Source organism: Manacus vitellinus, unplaced genomic scaffold (genome assembly GCF_001715985.3).
Source record: "Manacus vitellinus isolate BGI_N305 unplaced genomic scaffold, ASM171598v3 scaffold_107_pilon, whole genome shotgun sequence".
Taxonomy (NCBI): domain Eukaryota; kingdom Metazoa; phylum Chordata; class Aves; order Passeriformes; family Pipridae; genus Manacus; species Manacus vitellinus.
Genome location: NW_021938834.1, coordinates 677,860 through 699,028, shown reverse-complemented (window position 1 = coordinate 699,028; position 21,169 = coordinate 677,860). Strand labels below are relative to the sequence as shown.

At 43.3% G+C, this 21,169-nt stretch overlaps 1 protein-coding gene across 1 annotated transcript in view; it reads right to left on the bottom strand.

The window, feature by feature from the left end:
- CPAMD8 (C3 and PZP like alpha-2-macroglobulin domain containing 8) overlaps positions 1-21,169 on the bottom strand; it is a 47,846-nt gene that overhangs the window by 6,028 nt on the left and 20,649 nt on the right. Inside the window, exons 25-38 of the mRNA XM_018088710.1 lie at positions 20,481-20,657; positions 17,634-17,715; positions 15,680-15,836; positions 15,156-15,230; positions 13,146-13,311; positions 12,362-12,448; positions 11,341-11,477; positions 10,870-11,025; positions 10,423-10,485; positions 9,815-10,053; positions 6,636-6,723; positions 1,144-1,218; positions 423-528; positions 223-333 (exon numbers count right to left, since the gene is read on the bottom strand). Coding sequence (XP_017944199.1) covers positions 223-333; positions 423-528; positions 1,144-1,218; positions 6,636-6,723; positions 9,815-10,053; positions 10,423-10,485; positions 10,870-11,025; positions 11,341-11,477; positions 12,362-12,448; positions 13,146-13,311; positions 15,156-15,230; positions 15,680-15,836; positions 17,634-17,715; positions 20,481-20,657 — 1,719 coding nt within the window. The remainder of the gene's footprint in view (positions 1-222; positions 334-422; positions 529-1,143; positions 1,219-6,635; positions 6,724-9,814; positions 10,054-10,422; positions 10,486-10,869; positions 11,026-11,340; positions 11,478-12,361; positions 12,449-13,145; positions 13,312-15,155; positions 15,231-15,679; positions 15,837-17,633; positions 17,716-20,480; positions 20,658-21,169) is intronic.

Genomic DNA, 21,169 nt, shown 5'->3' with positions numbered 1-21,169 from the left:
TTATAGCTTGCCTCTGAAGCAAATCATAGTCACTTCGGTGCATGAAGAGCACCATTGCTCTGTTTGGGTGCCATAGGTTTAACAGCTGAATCCCACAAACCTTTGTAAAACTTCCACTAACACAGATAGCAAAACAGAACATTTTTCTAAACATAATTTTGAGTTCTACATGCCTCTGGGTTCCATTTTCCAGAAGATCTGTGTGGCTTTGGTCTAACTTACCAACCCACTGGCTGGCTGAGCTTTCCACCTCGTTGCAGGTTGGGCCATCACAGAGCTCCCGAGCCAAGGGACTATTCTCACTCACATTGTAGAAACGAGTGGCTTCAAAAGCTGCAGGTCAGGAAGAAGGAGAAATCACAGCTGAGCCTCCTGCCTGGAGCTCTACTGCTGGCAGGAATCAGAGGAAAACAGGCACATACCTGGCTCATAGTAATCGTACACTTTGATAGGAACAGGAGCTGTTTTCCCAACTATGTGCTCTCTGAAAGCCTGGAACTTGACACAGGTCATGCACTGGCTGGGAATCTGTGTGAAATGACGTAAAAGATTCAAAACCTGCACTTTAAGTGAAGAGAGAGACAAATAAACACAGCATGTGCTCTAATGTAGCATGCTGAGCATGAAGGCCCCTCCAATTCTTAGTACAGAGACAGAGATAATGAATACGAGCCAAACAAGATGAATTAAAACACGACCTTTAAAACACATATTTGCCACACAACAACGGCAAACCTGACACTCCAGCTGGTCACCCATCACCACTCCTGTCAGCAGGCTGCTGGTTGACCAACTAACAATTTCCTGCTGCTGACCAAGCCAAGAGAGCTCTCATCTTCCACTCTCAGGTCTGTGGTGTGATTAAATTGCCTTTAGCAATGCTAGCTGTACCTGAAAGTGAGATTATTTTGAGGCAAAAACTAAGTGATATATGCCTAGAAATGCTCTATGGGCTGAAGGTAATCACCTGTCTCCATTATGCTTTGATTTCCAACTCACACGCATCAAATGAAGCTCAAGCAAATGGCCAGTTAAAGGTGACCCTCACCTGTGAGGGACCATCAACACCAACACACTGTACCTGTGCCTTATCCACTGGTTATTTGCCTTTCAGTCATCTTTTATAAGAAACAAAGTCATTACCTCATCAAAATAAAATAGGACTTTTCTTCCATCCACTTCATATCTTTTTAATCCAATTTGCTTGTTCATCAATAACTGGGGAAAAAAAATAACAGGTTTAGTTTCATCTCATTTTACAGAAATGAGGTAGAAACAAGAGAATAAGAAAGATTTCAGACTGCTTAGAAAACTGATCAGACATTAAACCCCAGGGATTTCTTCTGCAGGCAAAGGATGTTTCCATAAGAGAAGGGAAATGGAAAGAGGACTGAAGTTGCTGTCACACAGCTGAGGAAAAGCCATCTGTGTCCTTCCCTGTGACCTGATGAGGAATTGCTTGCAAAGTGCACAATGCTGAGGGCTCTTCCTGGTCCCTGGTGAATTTATCCCCCTTCCTGAGTAGCTCCCAGATTGTTTTCAGTACCAAGGCTCCAGCAAGACCTCGGAGATCCCAAAACACTCAATAAAGTCTCTCCTTCAGATCACCAGGGAATCGCGCTGGGTATTAAAGGTTCCCTTCTCCCACCAGCTGAAAAATCCAAAACATTCTTCTGCCAGTAAAATTAATCCTCACATTTGAAAAGAGCAGCCATTTGAAAGAGCCCCAGGCACCCCTCCCTTTTGACGAATGGGGTCAGGCCAGGCCTCTGCTCCTCATCTTCTGTCCCTCCAAGGCCCAGGGATTTGGGATTTGCGTTGTACCAGCCAGGCCTCCAGACTCACCTCTTCTGTTTTTTATTTCTTGGGATGATCTGCATATCCAAGGAATATCAGAACATGATCTAAGAGTACTTCCCATATCTACAAAGCTTTATTTAAAATTTTCCAGAATTTATTCCTGTGGTTTCTGCATTTGGAATACTAATATCTCAATATTATGACTGTCCTGCCTGATCAGTCATTACTATTGCAATAAACTGTATTCAGAACATGTCTGCCATGTAGAAAGCATCTAATCCAGAAACTGGGGATGATGAGGGTCTGTGGAAAAGAAATCTTGTGTTTTAATCCCAGCTTGGGGAACTGAGTAAGGGTCAGAGCAGATATTTTCATTCTCAGTCCCATTACTTTAACCTCTGTCAGACAATCCCATTTGTAACATAGGGATAATATTCCCTTGTATTTCTTTTAGTGTTCCTAAGTTATTTTGAGACCTTAGACTAAAAACTCTGTGGAAAGGGGAACAAAGCATTATTATTATTATTATTATTATTATTATTATTATTTAGAATTACATGAAGCAAAAAGCATTTCCACTGAAATCTGCCCAAACCTGCAACCATCGGCTTTAACTGTGCCTTCCCTCAGCAGAGTGCTCCCAGTTGTAAAACCCTGCTCCCAAGCTTCCTGCTATTACTATAACAAGCAAAGGAACATATGTTTAAGTCCCACACAATATGGAAAGGGCCAATTTAATTTGTCCTTATAATTTTAGGGGCCTGGTAGTGGCTGTTATTACTCAGCAGTGGATGGCTGCAGACAGTCCTTTTATGAGGGCTCAGAAGGACTGGCGCCACTGGGAACTGCTCAGCTCAGCTAAAGTCGCATTTTTTCTGGTAAGGTTTGATATATACCAGCCTAGGGTGACCTCCTGACCCTGTCGACACCCAGCATTATTAGGAGGATTTGTGGCTGCACAGCCCGGGGCTGCCCTGGGTGTGCACAGAGCCTTTATTAACTAGTGCTGCCCTGGGGCTGCACGTGGGGCTGCTGCTCCCACACTGCTCCCTTGAGAGGGCAAACACGCACAGGGAAATGTGATTTACAGCCCAGGCCCTCACAGCCAGGACAGGGAATGGTTGGGATGGCAGGGAAACACAGCACAGGGAATGATGGGACTTGCCTCTGCTGAAGGTGGTGTCCAAAATACAGCATGAAACTAATACAGTGGATGAATTTTATTTTGGGCCCACATTTGATAGCCATGAAACAATCACAGAATAACAGGATAGTTTGGGTTGGAAGGGACCATAAAGCTCATCCAGTTCCACTCCCTGCCATGGGCAGGGATACCTTCCACTAGCCCAGGGTGCTCCAAGCTCCATCCAACCTGGTCTTGGACACTTCCAGGGATGGGGCAGCCCCAGCTGCTCTGGGCAACCTGTGCCAGGGCCTCCCCACCCTCACAGGGAAGAATTCCTTCCCAATCTCCCATCTAACCCTGCCCTCTGGCAGTGGGAAGCCATTCCCCTTGTCCTGTCTCTCCATCCCTTGTCCAAAGTCCCTCTCCAGCTCTCCCAGCCTGAAGAGAGCTCTCTCTCTCTTTACACACTGGAAGGGGCTCTAAGATCTCCCTGGAGCTTTCTCTTCTCCAGGTGAACACCCTCAGGTCTCCCAGCTTGGCTCCAGAGCAGATGTGTTTGTGCAGGTGGGGTTATGTCTCATCTTTGCTCCCTACCTATAGATCTGCTCGAGCTTTGTCACCACATTTCATTTTTAGAGATGCAAAAGCGTTTCTGCAATAGGAAAGGTGGAATTTAGCTCTTCAAGGAGAACATTCCCCTTCAAAGGTGCAATATTCTTCTGAATTTAGCAAAATCTCCTACTGCCCCAAAGGAAGCAGTTCTGATCTGGTTATGGGAATAGACTGCCCACTGTAATCAGGGCAACACTTCAGCTCCTTTTGATGAGCTGAACAGGCCATGCTCCTCAGGGCTGGTTCCCAAGAATTCAATCCTCTCTCCAAAATGAGGCACCAACTACATAGTTCTTTGCCCAACGAAGTTCCAAAATTGTGTTTTGAACCAGCTTTCTTGTGTCCCACAAGCCCTGAAGCAGAATGCACTGCACGAAGCCCCTGACATCCTGCTGGCTTTTGCAAGGACTGATCAGCTCTCTGCTGCAGGAACTCAGTCTTACCAGTTAAGAAGGAGAATCAGCTCATTTCCCCTTAAGACAGGAAGAGAAAGGAAAACAAACCACCCGTTATTCCATGCCCAGAGACCTGAACAGTTGGGGCTACACTGGTACTGTTGCCTTTCTACCCACAGAGGCAGAAACATGAGATTCAGGCAAGATGCCACAAGGAAAAGCACAACCAACTGATGTGCTTAGTGCCGGAGAAAGCCTCGTGTGCTGGAGAGATCAGCTTTGGCAAAATAATTCATGTGCAGCAGCAGGCAGCTTGTTTTAACCCTCTGTGTGCTTCCACCCAGGCCAGGCTTGGGACTGGGACAGAACAAAGTGTTCATGGTGCTTCTTCCCTGGCACTGGTTGCCCAGAGCAGCTGTGGCTGCCCCATCCCTGGAAGTGTCCAAGGCCAGGCTGGACGAGGCTTGGAGCACCCTGGGCTAGTGGAAGGTGTCCCTGTCCATGGCAGGGAGTGGAACTGGATGAGCTTTAAGGTCTCTTCCAACCCAAACCATTCTGGGCTTCTACCCCAAACAGAAGTGTCTTGAAACATTATAGAGCCAGTTCATTGGGGAATCAGAATCCGGCTTCCTAATGTTAATCACATATTTACAATTATCTTCAGTGTTTCTGCAGCTGAGAACATGTGCAGCATTCCCTGGACAGAGGTTAGTGCAAACCAGGAGACACAGCACAGGAGGGGCTGCATGTAGCAGCCTTTCAGTAGTAATTACAAACAAAATAAGCACATTTGGTTTCCAAGTCTTTCTCTGGGACACCTGTGTCTGGCCCAGCCTTGTAAACAACCTCAGAGCAGAGCACAGCTGCCCTGGCAAAGGAAAAAGTGTTTAGGGACCCAAGGGACAGAACCTGCACAATAATACATAAACATGTGAGACCTTCTCAGGTCCTCAGCTTAGAAACCTTTAACTCAGTACCCTGATGACCCCAGAGAAGTAGACACTTGCCCAGTACAGCCTGGAGGATGGGAACTCCTATTTTTGTAATGAGTACAGGGATTTGTTCCTTAACCTAACAATTTTCCTGTTCTTCTGCAATCAAAATCCCTTTATGTTCTTTCTTTCAACTCCTTCCCTCCACTGATAAGACATTCCAGAGGTTTAAGACCATAAAGACATCCTGTTGTTCTCCTCCTGTGCCATTTTGAGCTCTCTGCCTTAAGCCAGGTTGTTACCCATGTTTTTTCTGCCATTATTTACATAAAGAGAACTTATCTGACAGCAGTACAAATGACTCCAGCACCTTCAGTAGGAGCAGAGAAAACAGGAACCAAACCCACTGCAGGTCCCTTCACCTGATTGTCCTCCTTTCTCTTACCACGGAGATACTGGAGACTCCTACCTGTGGCCTTGACTCACCTGATAATCATATTCAGTTTGTTGCACTGTTTGTTGCACGTGAGAGAGAATATCAAGCCCAGAAGGTCATCAGGCAGATAAAAATTGGTGTGTTTTACATGCATACATTTGAAAACAGAATTCTCAACATGCAGCTTGTGAACTGATACAAATAACTTCGATATTTCTCTTTACAGGAATAATTTCATATCTGATTAACACAGAAATATTCCAGCACAGGTCCCTAACACTGAAAGGATCCAATTCCTTCTCAGGGATTAATACACAAGTTTCTGTGGCCTCAGTGACAGCCCAGGAGACCGTATGACAGCAGCTTCTGACATGGATTGTCAGCCACTCCAGAGGCACATATTTGCCTCATTTTCCCCAAGAAAATATAAATATAATAGAAGTAATATATATAATATGTAATCTATAATATAATAATATAAATTAGCCAGATCAAGCGAAATCCTAGAGAATACAAAGCCATGGGCACTTTTTCTTGAATTAGGATGTCAAATAAAACTGCCCATTCTTTACCATGGTTCTACTTTAAAATTACTTCCCCAAATCCCTCCCCCCCCCAGTATAATGAAGAAAAACTTATTAACAGAAGAGATCTTTTGGAAGCAAAACATTTTTTAGCTCTTTACCAGTTCTCAAGGATGCAGAGATTTTACACCTCTTTGGTTAAATAGTCCTTAAAAACTCTTTGCTGCATAAAAACCTCAGCAGTGAATGTAATGTTCCACAAAATGCAAGGAATGCAGTGCTTCCACGAATCTAAAGCAAAGCTCAAGATTACAGTTCATCTGCCCTAAAGGGCTGGCTGGGCACAAGGCACATGCTGTCCACCTCAGCTTGGCTGCAGGAAACATGATTCTTGCAGAGAGGAGAGAAAAAAAAAAAAAAAAGGCAAAAAATTCCAAGACATAGAGCCTCCAAAGAAATGGGATCCAGATGTTGGAGATAACACAGCTCACTAAGCAGCCATAAACAGCTCCTGTTAGAGCACATTTGCACTTCAGCTTTTCCAAGGGATCTCAGTTAATTACTGTGCACTGGCTCAGGGAGAACCTTCCCTGGCCCTGGTGGTGCATTTGTTCATCCTGCTCAGAACATCTGGTTATTCATTTCAGAGAAATAAGGTTTGACAAGTGAAATCTCGTGCCTTCCCCTCATTTTAATTCCATCTTTTCAGCGGTGCTCTGGCATTAAATGGCTTTTGCCCCCAAAAGGGAATCCCTCCCACTCATATCCCAGCTCAAGGTCATGCTTTGCATTCCCATTCCAGCATCTTACCTGCTCCAGGCTCTCAATATCTGCCCGAAAACCTGAGAACAAGGGCACTTCCAAGACAGCCATGTTTGAGGATCCAGAGTGCAGCCATCTTCCCATGGGAACAAAAACAGGAATAAAAACCAACTCAGCAGCCGAAAAAACAAATGACACAAGGACAACTCAGGATGGAGAACAAACGAAATGAATTTCAGAAGAAAAAGAATTATTAAAAGGATCTACTTTTCTCTGAAGTGCTTATGGAAAGGCACAGACTACTTGGTTTTACAAAATCCTCTTTTCTGCTTTTATTCAACAAAATTATGCCCAACTCATGGGGACAGAGATGTAGGAGATGTCCAGGGAAATGGAAGCAGAAAAGCAGCAAAATGTCACCCGTGGGGCTGCTTGCTTTCTTTTTCAGTCAATCACTGAGAAAATGTACTTGGTAAAAGGAAAACAGCCCTTGAAGCAAAAGAAACTGTTGTTCTTTTTTAAGTAGATATACATGGACTGTGGTGGAAGAGGAATGTTACTTCCCAACACCAGGCAGAGTCATTCAACCCTGGAGTTTCATGAAGGCCATTTCCCTCCAGCATCTAATTGACACTGAGAAAAGTATCTTTGCTAACAAGTCAGCAAACTCACTCTGTAGTTACTGATGTTAAAGAATTCATTGCCCATATTATCTTCTATACTATTAATGAAGCCTCCAAAAACCCACTGAAATTCAGAGTTCTTACTATTGAAGAGTTCATTAAAAAACCCCACACGGGAAGGGGTGGAAAGAAGTCTATTTGGACCATTGCAAAATCTCAATTTTTGCAGCAAGGCAGAAGAGTCGACATCCTAACCCAGCTCCTGCTAATCCCAGAACAACGCTCCTTTTCTCTGCATTCCCAGCCAGCTCTGAGCTCTTCCCCCTTGGCACTTCACCTGTTTGCTGTTCAGCTGCACCACCGTAAGCGTGGACCCAGGAGGGCTCATTAGCTCATGCCCAGCACTGAGAAAACACAGTTCACAGCTTCCAGGACCAAATCTGCCAGCTCTAAACTGGAGGCCCCTCTCTCTGGAGACCCCCCACCTCGGGGGTGGGTGGGTGAACTGGTTGAGGTTGGAACACCCCACCCCAGCTCTTCGCCTGCAGTAGCATGATGTGGCCTGGGGACAGAGCCAGCTGGCTCTGGGTGAGTAACTCCAGGCCTGACAGGCTCCCACAGACATTAACCCTTCTTAATTCTGACCTAACTCCATGACCTAACTCCACGCTACATACTCCCTAATAAACCACAGTGTCCCTTTGCCTGCATTTTCCCCTTTCTCTGTTATATATCACATTCCTGTGTTCTCCTTAACTCCTCAAAAGCACCCAAATGACTTCACTGAGCATGACAACAATTCATTACACTCTGAGAACACCCTCAGCTCATAATATCTCAGTTGTCAGCCTTAGATGACACTCCTCTCTTCATGTGCCTAAATAAGATGATGATGGAGTTGAGAGCATCATTACTGAGAGAAGGGGAGGAAAGGAAGATTTCGTTTGCTTTTGTTTTCTTTCCAAGCAATCCATCTCCTTGCACCGGGCTTCCTCTCAAATTTCTGCCTTTGCTCCAGCAATTCCCAGGGCAGGAGTTTCAGAAATATCAGCAGAGGGGTTGCGTTGATGCAGGGCAGCCTCCTCAGCATCTTCAAGGCACTGATATGACAAGACTTTATAAGCCTGACCCTTCCCTAAAACAAGCTGAAAGTTCGGGCAGGGGGAGAAGAGGTTGGGACAGTGATATTGTGTTATTACAGCCAGTCTGGCCCTGGCAAACTTTTGGATGGTGAGATTGAGTTGCTCGTCACTGGTTGTTCTCAGTGGAGGGAGGAAAAATTCAACTACACCAAAAATTCCTGGCCAAAGATTTCCCAGGCTTGGGGAATTGGGAGGTAAAGTCTGTGCCACAACACAGCGAGAGGGGCAAGGGGCAAGTCTGTGACACGGAAAACAAGATCCCAGCTTTGCATGAAGCAACTGTGTCCAGGACTGCAGTCACTGTGTGGCCTCTGCAGGAAGGAAGGAGATAAACTGATATGGGAGCCAGAGTTTTCCATTTTCATGAATCACATCCAAACCCTTCACTTGATTTCTGCTGTTTCAGGGAAGCAGCACCCCCACTACCTGCCACACTCCAAGTCACACATATGCAGATTAGTTACTAATTTCTTGGGAATGGTTTCTCCTGCTGTAAGCCCTCCTTATTTACTTTGGTTGTGGTTTTCCCTGTCTGGGCCAAATTTCCAACGACCTCCTTAAATATCCAAACATTTTATAGAGAGATCAGCACTCCCTGACACCTGCAGCAGTACTGATATGATTAAGCAAAATATGTAAGTGGATTGAATTCAGGTCAGAAACGATTCTTGCTGCTGTTTGTCTATAGCCAACCTTTTTTTCATATAATAATAACTTGAGTTTCCCAAACTGTAAAATGAGACAGAACTACTAATGTCTTTGCAAAGTGCTTTGAGAACTAGAAATGGAACTTCTGGCTCGTGCCATCTTCAAAAATTATTTTAAATTTCTTTATAGGGAACAAGGAAACAAGGAATGAGCTTTTGAAAACTTATTAACAAATTTCTGCATGCATTTTGCCTTTACCAGGTTCCAAATTCATACCATGGCAATAAGCATCTCCTCTTGGGTTTTTGGTATCCAAAACTGAAGAGTAAGGAACTCAAATAACAAAGTCATATCAATAATATTTATAAAACTATTGACACAATTAAGATATTAGTTAACCAGTTGAATTTACCTCACTCTTTGAGGCTGCTAAAGGAAGCCTGTTACTGAAGACCTAGAAAATAATCCAGAACTTTTTCTTTTCCTGTTGATACAAGCATTCAAACATTCCATTTGTCATCTTCAGGTTTTGGAGAGGGAATAATGAAACTTAGTGATAAAAACCCAAGGTGTTGCCACTTTTGTAAATTTCTTCTTACTTCTCTATGTTTGACATACACTTGGCACTAAAATGCTCAAAGCCAGCAGGGAACGTTCAAGAATGATCATGGGATGACTCTGTCCTACAGCCCACAACGGTAGCTGAAAGTTCTCTTACCCTGTTTGAGACACAGACAGCGCAGCAAGGAAGAATTTGGTGATGCTGATCAGGAAACTAAATGTTCTGGTGAGGAACAGGGTTGGCGTTTCCTACCTAGTGCATGTCTCCAGTATGACTTTGTACTCCCGATGGTCCTGGTCTGATGCTGGGTCATCATCATCCCCCAGAGCCCTCTCCCTGTGCAAGGCTTCAGAGCGATTCTCATCTGGAGAGCCAGAGTTCAGGGGGTTGGGAGCCTGGAGATGTTGCTCTGACTTTGGCTCCTTGAGGTTAACCAGGAGCTGGAAAGCTGGTTTGGCAACAGGATCAGGTACATTGTAAGTGACGTCAATCTGCAGCAGAAAGGGGGAAAAGCAAAACAGATCAGTTTATTAGACCCCAGTGTTTCATAGCATCTACAAATACTCCCTGAAGACCAGAATAAACACCAGATTTCTTCAGAGAGAGGGAATGGGAGGAAGAGAGGCAGCAGAGGCTTTACCACATAGTTCTATAGAGGTAAAGCTGAACCAGACCAGATCCACGCTAGCACCACCACATTTACTTCTATAAATTAAAGCAACACCACACTACATCATTACTTTGAGAGAAATTCCAAGTGTAACTCCTTTCTCATAGCAAAATGGGGTTACAAGTAGCAAGCAGGCTGAGTTTAGAGATCATCTGCTCACATCCTTTCTCCAGCCCCATGGCAGCCTTACCTGCATCAGACAGCAGCCTTCACCTTTGGCACTCACAAACAGCCCTGTGGGAATACTGGGGATCTAGGGAGAATCCACAGTTAAGACATAGATAAGACATGGCACTCAGAATGGAAATTAATGTCAATTCAGCTTTATCCTGTACAAATATCTTTATGGTTATAAAGGAGACTGCAGAAGGGAAGTGACTTTCAGCCACCTGCATTTACAATGACAGAAAAAAGCAGTCACACAAAATAAGCCTCAGGGGTGAAAATAGGGTGAAAAATGCCTTTAATTTTGAGCGCTGCCTCCTTCATACTAGAACCCAACCATAAACCCCCAGAAAGTCCCCAGATCTCAGTGTTTAACTTGTGCTTTTACCATTCCAGATCCAAGTCCTCAGTTGGAACTCAGCTCACATGGATTGCTTTAAAAATTTGGCCACACAAACACAAAACCACCTACCACTGCAGTCTGGAGGACTTTTTTATTCATCTTGTTGAGCTCAAATGTCTCCTGGTAGTCTAGATTAGTAGAAGCCAAGGAAATGGTCAGGTTGACTCCTCCAACATAAGAAAGGATGGCATATTCAGCCAGAGCCTGCAGGGCCACACAGGTGTCCTGGGGATCAGAAGCAGGAGAGATTAGAATAGTGAAGAACACAGGAGTAAACTTCCAAACAACTGTGCTCTACAGTCACCAGCTTCTGGTAGCAGAATCTTCCTTAATTCAGATGTCAGGGGTTTGCTCACTTTTCCTGTCATAGGCATCTGTGAGGACAAGGACGAGTCTGGGTTCCTTTCAAATTATCAATCTGGGAAAGTTTTTCCTCTTACCAGAATACAAACAATTTCCGTCTGGACTCTAGATGAAAACTCCGCATTCCTGAATCAAATGATAATGAATCAAAGCTATCTTTTTCCAGAGGCAGCCCACCTGAGTAGATGAGAATCCTCCCAGGGCATTCCTTTGCTGTGAAAGCCATTTTACCACAGGGAGCGCAGAGGCCACATCCCCCAGGAGTGTGTAGGTCAGAAGGGCATAGGATGTCATTTCCACCTCTGCAGAAACAACTGAAAGGGAGGGGGATTAAAAAAAATATAAAATATCAAAATACCATCCAGAAGTGAAAATCTAGGCAGATCTACAGATAGTTCTATGAATATTCATTAAATGAAAAATGAAAACCATAATTTTAAGAGTCTGTAGAAGCAAACACAGGAAAATATGTCTGCACCCAAGATACATCACCTTCCAAAGATATCTTTGCTTCCAACACAAGTTCTTGCCTTCACATAACAGATTACCTTCTTTCTACTTGATTGTATCCCATAAGGAATTTATCTCCCACTCCAGTTCTACTTTGCTGTCGTCCCTACTGTATTCCTGTCCCGAGATTTTCATTCCATATCCAGCTACATCCTTCCTGAACACTGGTGCACCTACATCATATCCACTGTCAGTGGCTTTAAGTGATTTGAAAATTACAGCATGATTCAACAGTTGCTGTGGCTTTGACAGCTGAAGTCTGGAAAAACAGCTGAAGCGTCAGTGGACTGGTGAACAATCCTTAGGCCCATTTGAAAACACAAAGATAAATAGCTCTAAAATTAAATGTATTTGACTTCCCTCAGGTTTCCATTTCAAATGATTCCTTCCTGATGGAATCCCACATGACTCTCACTCTTCTGTCTTTATAAAACTGGAGTGAAACCTGGCAAGATAGCTGGGGCTGAAAAGCCCATCCTTCTCTGGGCCACATCCTGCTCTGTCTCATTTGTTCTTTCAGCATAACATTACCCGCTTTTTGTGAGCTCTCCTTTCCTCTGGCCCCTGCCCTGACTGACTGACAATTTCAGAATACCCTCTATTATAAAAACAATTCAATAAAATTCATGCAGCCATTGGGCTGGTGATGCAGCCCTTTCTTTTGTCTCTGTCTTTGCACTACAAGTACCTGATTGAGAGAGTCCATCATTAAATCCCATGAAAGTATCTTCATCAGCAACAGTAGTTCCTGTGAGGCTCCAGTGTGTAAAGCCATCTGGAAAGAGAGGACGGTGGGATATGTGTGTTATCAGACCAGGAGTTCAGCTGAGCCTCTGTGTGTGGGAACAGTTAAATTCCCCTTTAGAATTGACTCCGTCCCTGCCCTGAACTGCACTGTCCCTCCTGTCAGATGAGCAGTCCCTGGGCAAGAGGCTCCCTTTGAATTGCAAAAATGACTCAACATGACAAATTAGATAATTCTTGGATTTTGGATTAAAATACACCAATACACCATCAGGGAATGTGAGGTGTTACAGGGCAAACAGTCATGGACAGGAAAGGCACTGCAGAGCCTCTGCTACACTTGTCTTCCCTCAGCATCAGTGGGACTGAGGTCTCAGCCCTCCCCAGTTACAAAGTGAAACTGTGCTGTGAGGAAACATCTCACAGGCTCCATCCTCTCCAGTAACTCAAACACAGCATTCACGGAATATGCTGAGTTGGAAGGGACTCACATGGATCATCCAGTCCAACTCCTGGCCCTGCACAGGTCCATCCCCAAGAGTCACAGCCTGTGCCTGAGAGTATCATCCAAACACTCCTTGAGCTCTGTCAGCCTTGGTGCTGTGCCCGCTGCCCTGGGGAGCCTCTTCAGTGCCCAACCACCCTCTGGAGGAAGAACCTTATTCACTCTGTATTTGCTTGTTCCTGCAGGAGGACTGAGAGCTTGGGGTGGCCCAGGAGCTCAGTACCTTGGGTGATGGCCATGCTGTTCATCCTGCGCAGCATCACTGCTGCAGAGGGGCTGTGCAGCAGGGTCAGGGCATAGGCAGTCAGGGCAGTGGTGTAGGGGTCTTTTGCTGAGTACAGGTTGGACTCTAAGAAGTGCTTTGCTTTGTCAACAGCTGTTCTTTCTTCCTGTATTTTGGGGAAAAGAGCCCAGACATGTTACCAGCCTCTACATCTCAGAAGTTAGAATCACTTTATCACTCACTATATCATGTCCATTTAAAAAAAAAAAACAACAAACCAAAAACAAAGCCAAAAAACACTAAAAATCCATCAACGAACTAGGAAAGATGCATTTTGCTCTCTGCAGAAGCTGAAGAAATTCCATGCCCCTGCAAGGCAGATGAACAGAGCAGAAGCAAGTTCTCCACTGTAGGTTTGATTGTGTTCCTGACACTCCGGAGCGTCTGGCAGACGCCAGAGGACAATAAAGGCCAAGGTTCCCAGGGGTCCCTGCAGCCAACAAACATGTTTTATTAACTCCCTCAATGACCTCACCGTGTAGGAACGTGGCTCTAATAATTTATAGAAACAATTTAATTGGACTTGATGTAATTTGGTTTCCTTTGATTTCCCTGTAGCACTAACCTTCCCCTTCCTCATTTCCTAGCAAAGATCATTAGTAACACTTGCAAATCTCCTCCATGGAAAACCATTAGATCCACAGAAAATGCACTTCCAGTAAGTAAAAATGCTGGGGCTGTCTTGCCACACTGCAACCCAGGGAGAGCATCACATCACTGCTCAGAGGGGGGCACTGGAGGGCAGGAGGAAGTTCCTCTGGGAGAATTGGAGGATTTTCTGAATTTTTAATAAGGTTGAAAGCCTTCCACTCCAACAAGAACAAGGGGTTAGGGGGCATCTGCTTGCAACAGCAGGATGATTTCTCTTCAGGCTCCACATCAGAAGTGCTGAAGTTATCAGAGTTCCTGAAGGGATAGTTCTGTTTGCACTGGCTATTTCAACATCTCCCCAAACTCCCAGGGTTGTGCCTCAATGGACAATCCTTTTGTCTGAGTGCAAATCACCAAGAGATGCTCCAGGATCCTCCTCCTTTCATCTTCCAGGCAGTTCTACCTGTCCACACCCTTCACCCACCCCACCCCTTTCCCTTGGCTGCTGAAGAGCAAGGGAAGAGCTGGATCCATGGCCTGCTCAAGGAGACATGTTCCCAGTCCTAAATAGTGGGAATGTTTAACTATGATCTCATCTGAGCATCTCCATCCTAGTGAAACTGCATGCAGGCAAAAATACAGAGGACAGGAGCACTGTTTTACCGTGAGTTTTAAGAAGGAATTTCTGAAACACCAGTTGTACTGGAAATTGTGGGGGGTTTTTTCCTAATTCAAAAATCATGCAGTGGAATTGCACATTCTGACATAGCTGTTCTCTTTTCTGTAGTGCTCCTGTTCTGTCTCACTACAAGGAAGAAAAGGACTTGTCTGCAAAGCCCTCAATCCCACATATTGCAGGAGAGCAGCTCTCCAAAGGCACTGTAATCCAACAGCAGTAGCTTTTTGGCCACAGCAGCCAAGCCAGACCACAGGAGTTTGCTGTATCCCCAAGTTAAATTGCTGTTAGCACTAAGCCAGGTTTTCTGAGCCTTTCTAGGCAAGCAACCAGGATCTGCAAAGGCTGAAATCACACCTTGAAGTTACAAGGCAGAAAACACTTTTTGCAGGAATTTCTGGAAGAGGTTGAGGGATGAGGCTGCAGGGAAGTGTTTTGCTCTGGTAGAATAATCATGAGCTGATGGTAGGGGGGTGGGAGATCACCTTGAATAAATTCAGACCAGATTCCTTAACTTTAGAATAATCTCAAGGCTTTGCAGCACCCTCTGTTACCTGAATGCTGTCACTCAACTGATCATAGAACCTTTGAGAGCAAACAGCAGTAAAGTGAAGTTTAAAAAAAGAGAGAGAATTTCATAGAACATGAAAAACTGAGAGCTGTTTTAACTGAGTTTTTGTTACCTCAGAGGTGACACCTGTTTCCAGAAGAGATGCAACCACATAAGCTGTCAGGGAGATCTTCCCATGGATTCCACCCTGGACGGGCAAACAACACAAACCACTGGATGAAAATTAGAGAAGAGGACACTGGATAAAAAGAGTCTTGAAACAAGACAGAGAACATGTTAGAACTAGAGAAGCTGAGGCATCACAGAATCTCTTTTGGTTGGCACATAGAGTAGGAAATTTAGGAACCCAATCCAACATTGGTTGGACCCAAGATTGTCCCTGGCAGTGGCCTGAGGACTCACTCAGTGCACACAGGACTCAGGTGTTTTGTAACACTGGACATCTTGCTTTCCCTCCTCTGGGGACACCACACAGGCACATTCTGACAGATTTGTTTAAACTGAAATTCTCCTGCTTCTTCCAGCCATTCAAGTGCAAATTTCATATTGAGCATAAGGAAACTGCATCACTTCATGCTTTGATAATAACTTCAAAAACATTCTTGTTGCATGATTTGGATCCTGTATGGTTTTTACCTGAATGTCTTTATTTAGTATCCTGCCCATAGCAGGAAAAGAACCATCTTCTTTCTGGTGCTGGATGATCCAGTCTTTGGCAGCTGTCAGTTCTTTTGGGTCAATGAAAATAAACCCACGAGACTGAGCAAAGGACTTGAGGACAAAAGCCGTGAGCCTGTAAATAGGAATGTATCATCTTTACTGAGAAAACAAATTTAGAATAAACTATCAGTAAGGGAGAACCAACATTCTTAGAAAGCACAAATTAAAAAAAATCATGTTGGGAAACATTAAATATTGTTGTTAGAAAGTTCATTTGTAAAAGCACCTGAACACTGCCCAAACTTCTTGATAAGAACAGGGTTAGGGGTCAACTAACTTGAAAAGTAATACTCAAAGATATATTTGTTGTAGTTGTGGCACACCCTGAAATATAGTTCTTTTTTTATAAGTGCTCATCTTCCACCTAAATTACTAAAGTTTTTAAGTCAAGAATCAATATTTTTAAATTAAGAATCAATATATTTCTTATAAGAAATCCAGATCCATTGCTGAAGTCTGAGGCTGCGTTAGACTTTATAGAGAATAAAGATTTAAGAAAGCACCAGAAGTGTTTTTGGAATTCTAAACCTCTGACAAAAAGTGTGAGCACTGGCCAGCTCTGAGAGATTGAGTCATCCCATTTACAAGCCCCTGAGGAATGGGAGGGTAGCAAACATGGCCTAGCAGGGGAGTTCTCAAGTGTTAAGTAATTCCATGTCACCATATTGGACATTGAGGGACTGGGAGATGCCGGAGCTGAGATAAAAGTTCACTATCTCAGAAACAGTGAGGCAGCAGCAGTGGTGGTTCCCCTCCAATGAGTTTGTGAAGTAAATCAGTTAAAACCAAAATACGAAGCAGACAGAGAAGCCAGATGACAGCACAGGCAAATGAATGAAGACAAGGATCCACTATAGCTGAGCCAGAGTCAGCAACACTGAGGTGATGTAACAGAAACCCCCCAGGCCATGGTGTCCCCAGGAGCACATAATGAGATGAGCTGATTCCTTAGTTTCTTAATTTCTGGCTCTCCTGTTGTTTGACTCTGAAGGTCCCGCTCTTATTCTCAGAGCATAAATCCACCCCATTTCATCCATGAGGGGATATAAAGCACACGGGATAAGAATTCTTTGGGGGTTTTGAGTTGGTTTTGGTAGGGTGTTTTTTCCCTACCCTGGTAGAAGCCTCAGCCACTTCTAGAGACAGCCCATTTCTCTGTACATGGTGAATGGTGAAGCTCCATTCCCTGACGGAATTCGGTGCTTAAATACTCCATAATTGCTACTCCACTTCCAAATAGGAACCTTAAATAGGGTTTCTGTGCCTGAATTTTATGTCCAGTGTATAAACTGGGGGGAATTACCTGAAAGAGGGGCCCATCTGGGTTCAGGAGGGAGGGTCTGGCATTGATCAGTGAGTGGTGAGCAATTGTATTGTGCACCACTTGGTGTTTTGCCTTATTACTGTCAATATTATTATAATTTACCATTATTACTGTATTTTTACCTTATTTCTGATTACTAATTTGTTCTTATCTCAACCTACAAGTTTTACTTTGATTCTCCTTCCCATCCCACCAGGATGGGGGGAAAGAGAAGGTGTTTGAACGAGTGGCTCTGTGGTGCTTAATTTCCAGCTGGGCTTAAACCAAGACAGCATATCGGTAGATCTGACTATCTTATCTGCTCCTGAGTCCTGAAATAACTATAACACACCTGTTAGGGTAGTAAGAACATTCAGCAGCACTGAAGCAGTAATTCTGTACTCACTGAGTATTTATTTCTATTTTCCTGTTTTATTTCTATTCTCCACTGTGTGCAATACCACGATAGAAGCTGGAAAATTCCTCTTCTTTCCCAGCCAACTGTGTATTTTTCCCATTTAGCAAACACTTAACACTTTTCTAACTCTGTTTTAAATAGCAACTCACCACATACTCCCTGATGAATCTCTCTCCCCAAAAGCACTGTATGAGCCATCTTGTCTCTTGTAGGTCAGCTGGCGCTGGTAGCCTGGAAGTCACAAAAGAATTGGGGGAGTCCAAAATCCTCACACAGAGAAAAACAAGAATTTCAAGTGAATGAAGACTCAGAGCATCTGGTACTCATGTAAGGGATTCTGCTGCCCCAGGCAGCCTCTTGTTCTGCTGTGAGTGAGAGCCAGCTCTGTGTCCATACAGCTTATCCAGAAATCCGGTCAGGATAATATCTGGGACACTGCAGCTCCTGCCTTTTGGACACTTGAAATGTTAGAAATGTGATACTCTTCTGAAAAAAATGCAGTATCAAAAGAAAGATTTTTTCCTTAAGTCCACAGCCACTCTCCTTCTGCTCTACTGAATGCACAATACAGATGAAAATGGTTTTCCTTCAACAGCACAGCTGGATTCAGACTTTTCTCCAAAGCTGTTGCTTGGGACAACTTAAGGTAACTGTAACATAACAATAACAGCTGTGATCTTGACGCCCTTGAAGATTTCCAAGCTACCAGGACTGTCTTAAGGCTTGTTTTAGGCAACATTATTAACAAGTTGAAGATAAGAACTCTCTCCTGAAATGTCTTCTGAGACAGAAAATTAAGAAAGATAGTCAAAGTGCTCTTCCTACCAGGAAAATAATTTGCTTCTCAAATCTGTTTGTCTATAACCATGAACTGCTCTTCCTAATAAAGCACTCTAGGAATACAGGAATATATGAGTTGAGGAACACAGAACACACACTTGGAGAAAGCTCTTAAACACCCATTGGAATCAAACCCCTTAGAGTGGGTCTTTCTGATAAGGAAACGTGTCAAACCTGCAAGAAGATGGTGTCAAAAGACATTTACTGCTTGCTAATTTCTCCAACACATCAGTAGATGTTTTATTCCACACCACAAGATATTTTCATGAGAATGGGCTAGTTTTTCATTTCCAGAGGTGAAGCTTCCTTGTTGACCTCTCCAGATAGAAGCAGCTCCTCAGTCCCTGAGTAAGGACTGCCCATGACTTTTGTACTTTTCAGTTGCTCTATAGGCTTCCAGTGCTCACAGGGAAAGTAGGTGGAACAGTTTGAATGGGAGGAACAAAGCCCTAGAGATTATTGATGCTCTTGTATTAACCACATCTTTGCCCAAGGATTGCGGCACAGCTACAGACAGATGGCAGAAAACCTAAATAATTGTATTATTTTTTTTCTTCCTCCAAACAATAGGTGTGACATTAAATTAGATTCCTTTTCTTCTCTGCAGGCCTCAGGTTCAATTTACTACTGAGCCCTTCCTGCTTAAATAGTTCTTAAGTGTCCCTTTCCAGTGTGTAAATGGACACATTGAGTCTTCATACCTCTCTTATCATTGTCTCTTGGAATGTTCATTTTGAATTCAGTTGTGCTTCATTGCTCTTACACTTATTCTTCTTTGCTTCCAAGGTAGGGAGTGGCAGACTTGATGTCTTGCTAGCTCTTCTGAAATCTTCCCTTTCAAACACTCCGTGGATGTTGGGACTCACTGGAGAGGTTCACCTTCCCATTTTTCCCCTGTTCATCTGCTTTTTTGGAACTGTGTTGTGGGGAAGTAGAAAAAAATGCTGACTGGTTTAGCTCAGGCCACTTCTAAAGTTTAGGAAACACACAGGAATTGTTGGGTATTAGCACTTTCCACCATGGATGACTAAGCGAAGAAGTTTTCTGGCTTGGTAAGTCACAAAAGCCTTCTGGAGTGAGCAAACAGACTTTCTCCATCTAAACCTTGCACTTGGCAGGGCTCCAATAAACACAGAAGAGTTTAAAACTCTTGAGAATTTCTTCTGTCAGGGTTAATTAGCAAGCAGAGCTTAGAGCCAAAAACTTGGAAGGTTTGCAGATTCTTAAAAGGAAACAAAAGCAAAAGATGTTGCAAAGGAAACACTGACTTGGACTATTAACAAATTCCCTTTGCCTCATTGCTCTCAGCAAGCACAAAACATTACAAGTAGAATGAGTGGAGCCAGGCAAAGGAAGAAGCACTGGGCTTTAGCTGCTGAATACAAGAAATATCTGGCATATTCCATTTTATATTTATATTTTCAGAGGAGAACCACCTAATCCTGTCACCTCTGATTTCATCACATGACTATTGTCTGACTCATACACAAGAGAGCTTTGTCCCTTTGGGTCATTCTTGTTTTTAATGATCTCTGAATTCTTACTGAAAATTGCACTTCATTATAAAACTATTTTGCATGTGGCTCTTCTTAAACAAATGCTGAGAAAAACAGTGCAAAGAAAAAGATAGATTGCTTTGAGTTGCTTAGTGAGGTAGGACAGGACACTGAAAGGACAGATAAAAATCCCTCATTATATGCCTCTAGGATAACTATTTTGCATACTAACTTTTGATTTTGGGTACAATGTTACTAAGAAAATAGTGTTAAAAAAAGAAAGTCCAGAGAAGAGCCATGTCCTGACTAAAGTGATGGAAAGACAATTCACAAATAAGGCAAAAAAATGTATGGATTTTTAAGAAAATTAGTTTTCCTTGGCTTTCTAAGATGTTTAAACATAGAAATCAGCTATCTGAGGAAAAAAATAAAAAAGATAAATCAATAAACATCCAAACTAAGAGTTATTGAAGGGAAACACAGATTATGTATCAAGGGAAAATGTCTTGCCATCAAAATCTGTTAATCTGTGAGATTATCCTACAAGAAATGATGAATCCTCATCACTTGGGCTACTCTTGATTAGAAAGCATGACAGGATACAAGTAAAACTCTCTTCTAACTTTTCTCCATTTATAAATTGTGAATGTAATGAGTTACCTTGAACAAGGTAATCAGTAGCTTCAATCTCCACCTCATGACTGAGTTGTTTGGTTTTCTGCAGATATTTCAGGACAAAAACATTGGGAGCAAAATGGATCATGTTCTGCTCCCCACAGCCAAAGGGTAATCGCAGAAGGTTGTCCAAGTTGTTCAAAGTAGGACCCATCACATCTCCTGTTTGAGAAAGAGGTGATACGTTCAGTATTAGGCAGTTAGACTTGACTTTTGGTGTATTATGATTAAACCCCGCCTGACTACACCAATATCACCGGTTAAATAAACTGTATCATAAGTGGGAAGTCCTTCATATGTTAAATCTTAGCCCTTCAATCTTTTGTTGGATTAAAGAAATTCCACATTTCAGAGTTGGATTGTCCATGACTTCCCAAATTAAGGTGAGTTTAGAACACAGTACGATTTGTGATTATGATGATTATGAAATAAATACTGTGAACTCTATCTAACAGACAGTGCCTCTGCAAAGCTCTCAGTATCAACTTTAAATCACTGTCAACTCAAACAGGTTTCAAAAAAGTGACAAAAAACCCCCCAAAAAATCATTTGTCCTAGAATTAAGCGGCATAAACCTGTGTAAATGCCTATGTCTATCTTATCAGGTGTGCATTACTCAAACACTGGTCAGAAGCAAGTAACAGCTGGAGTATCTCTTCACATTTGATACCCAG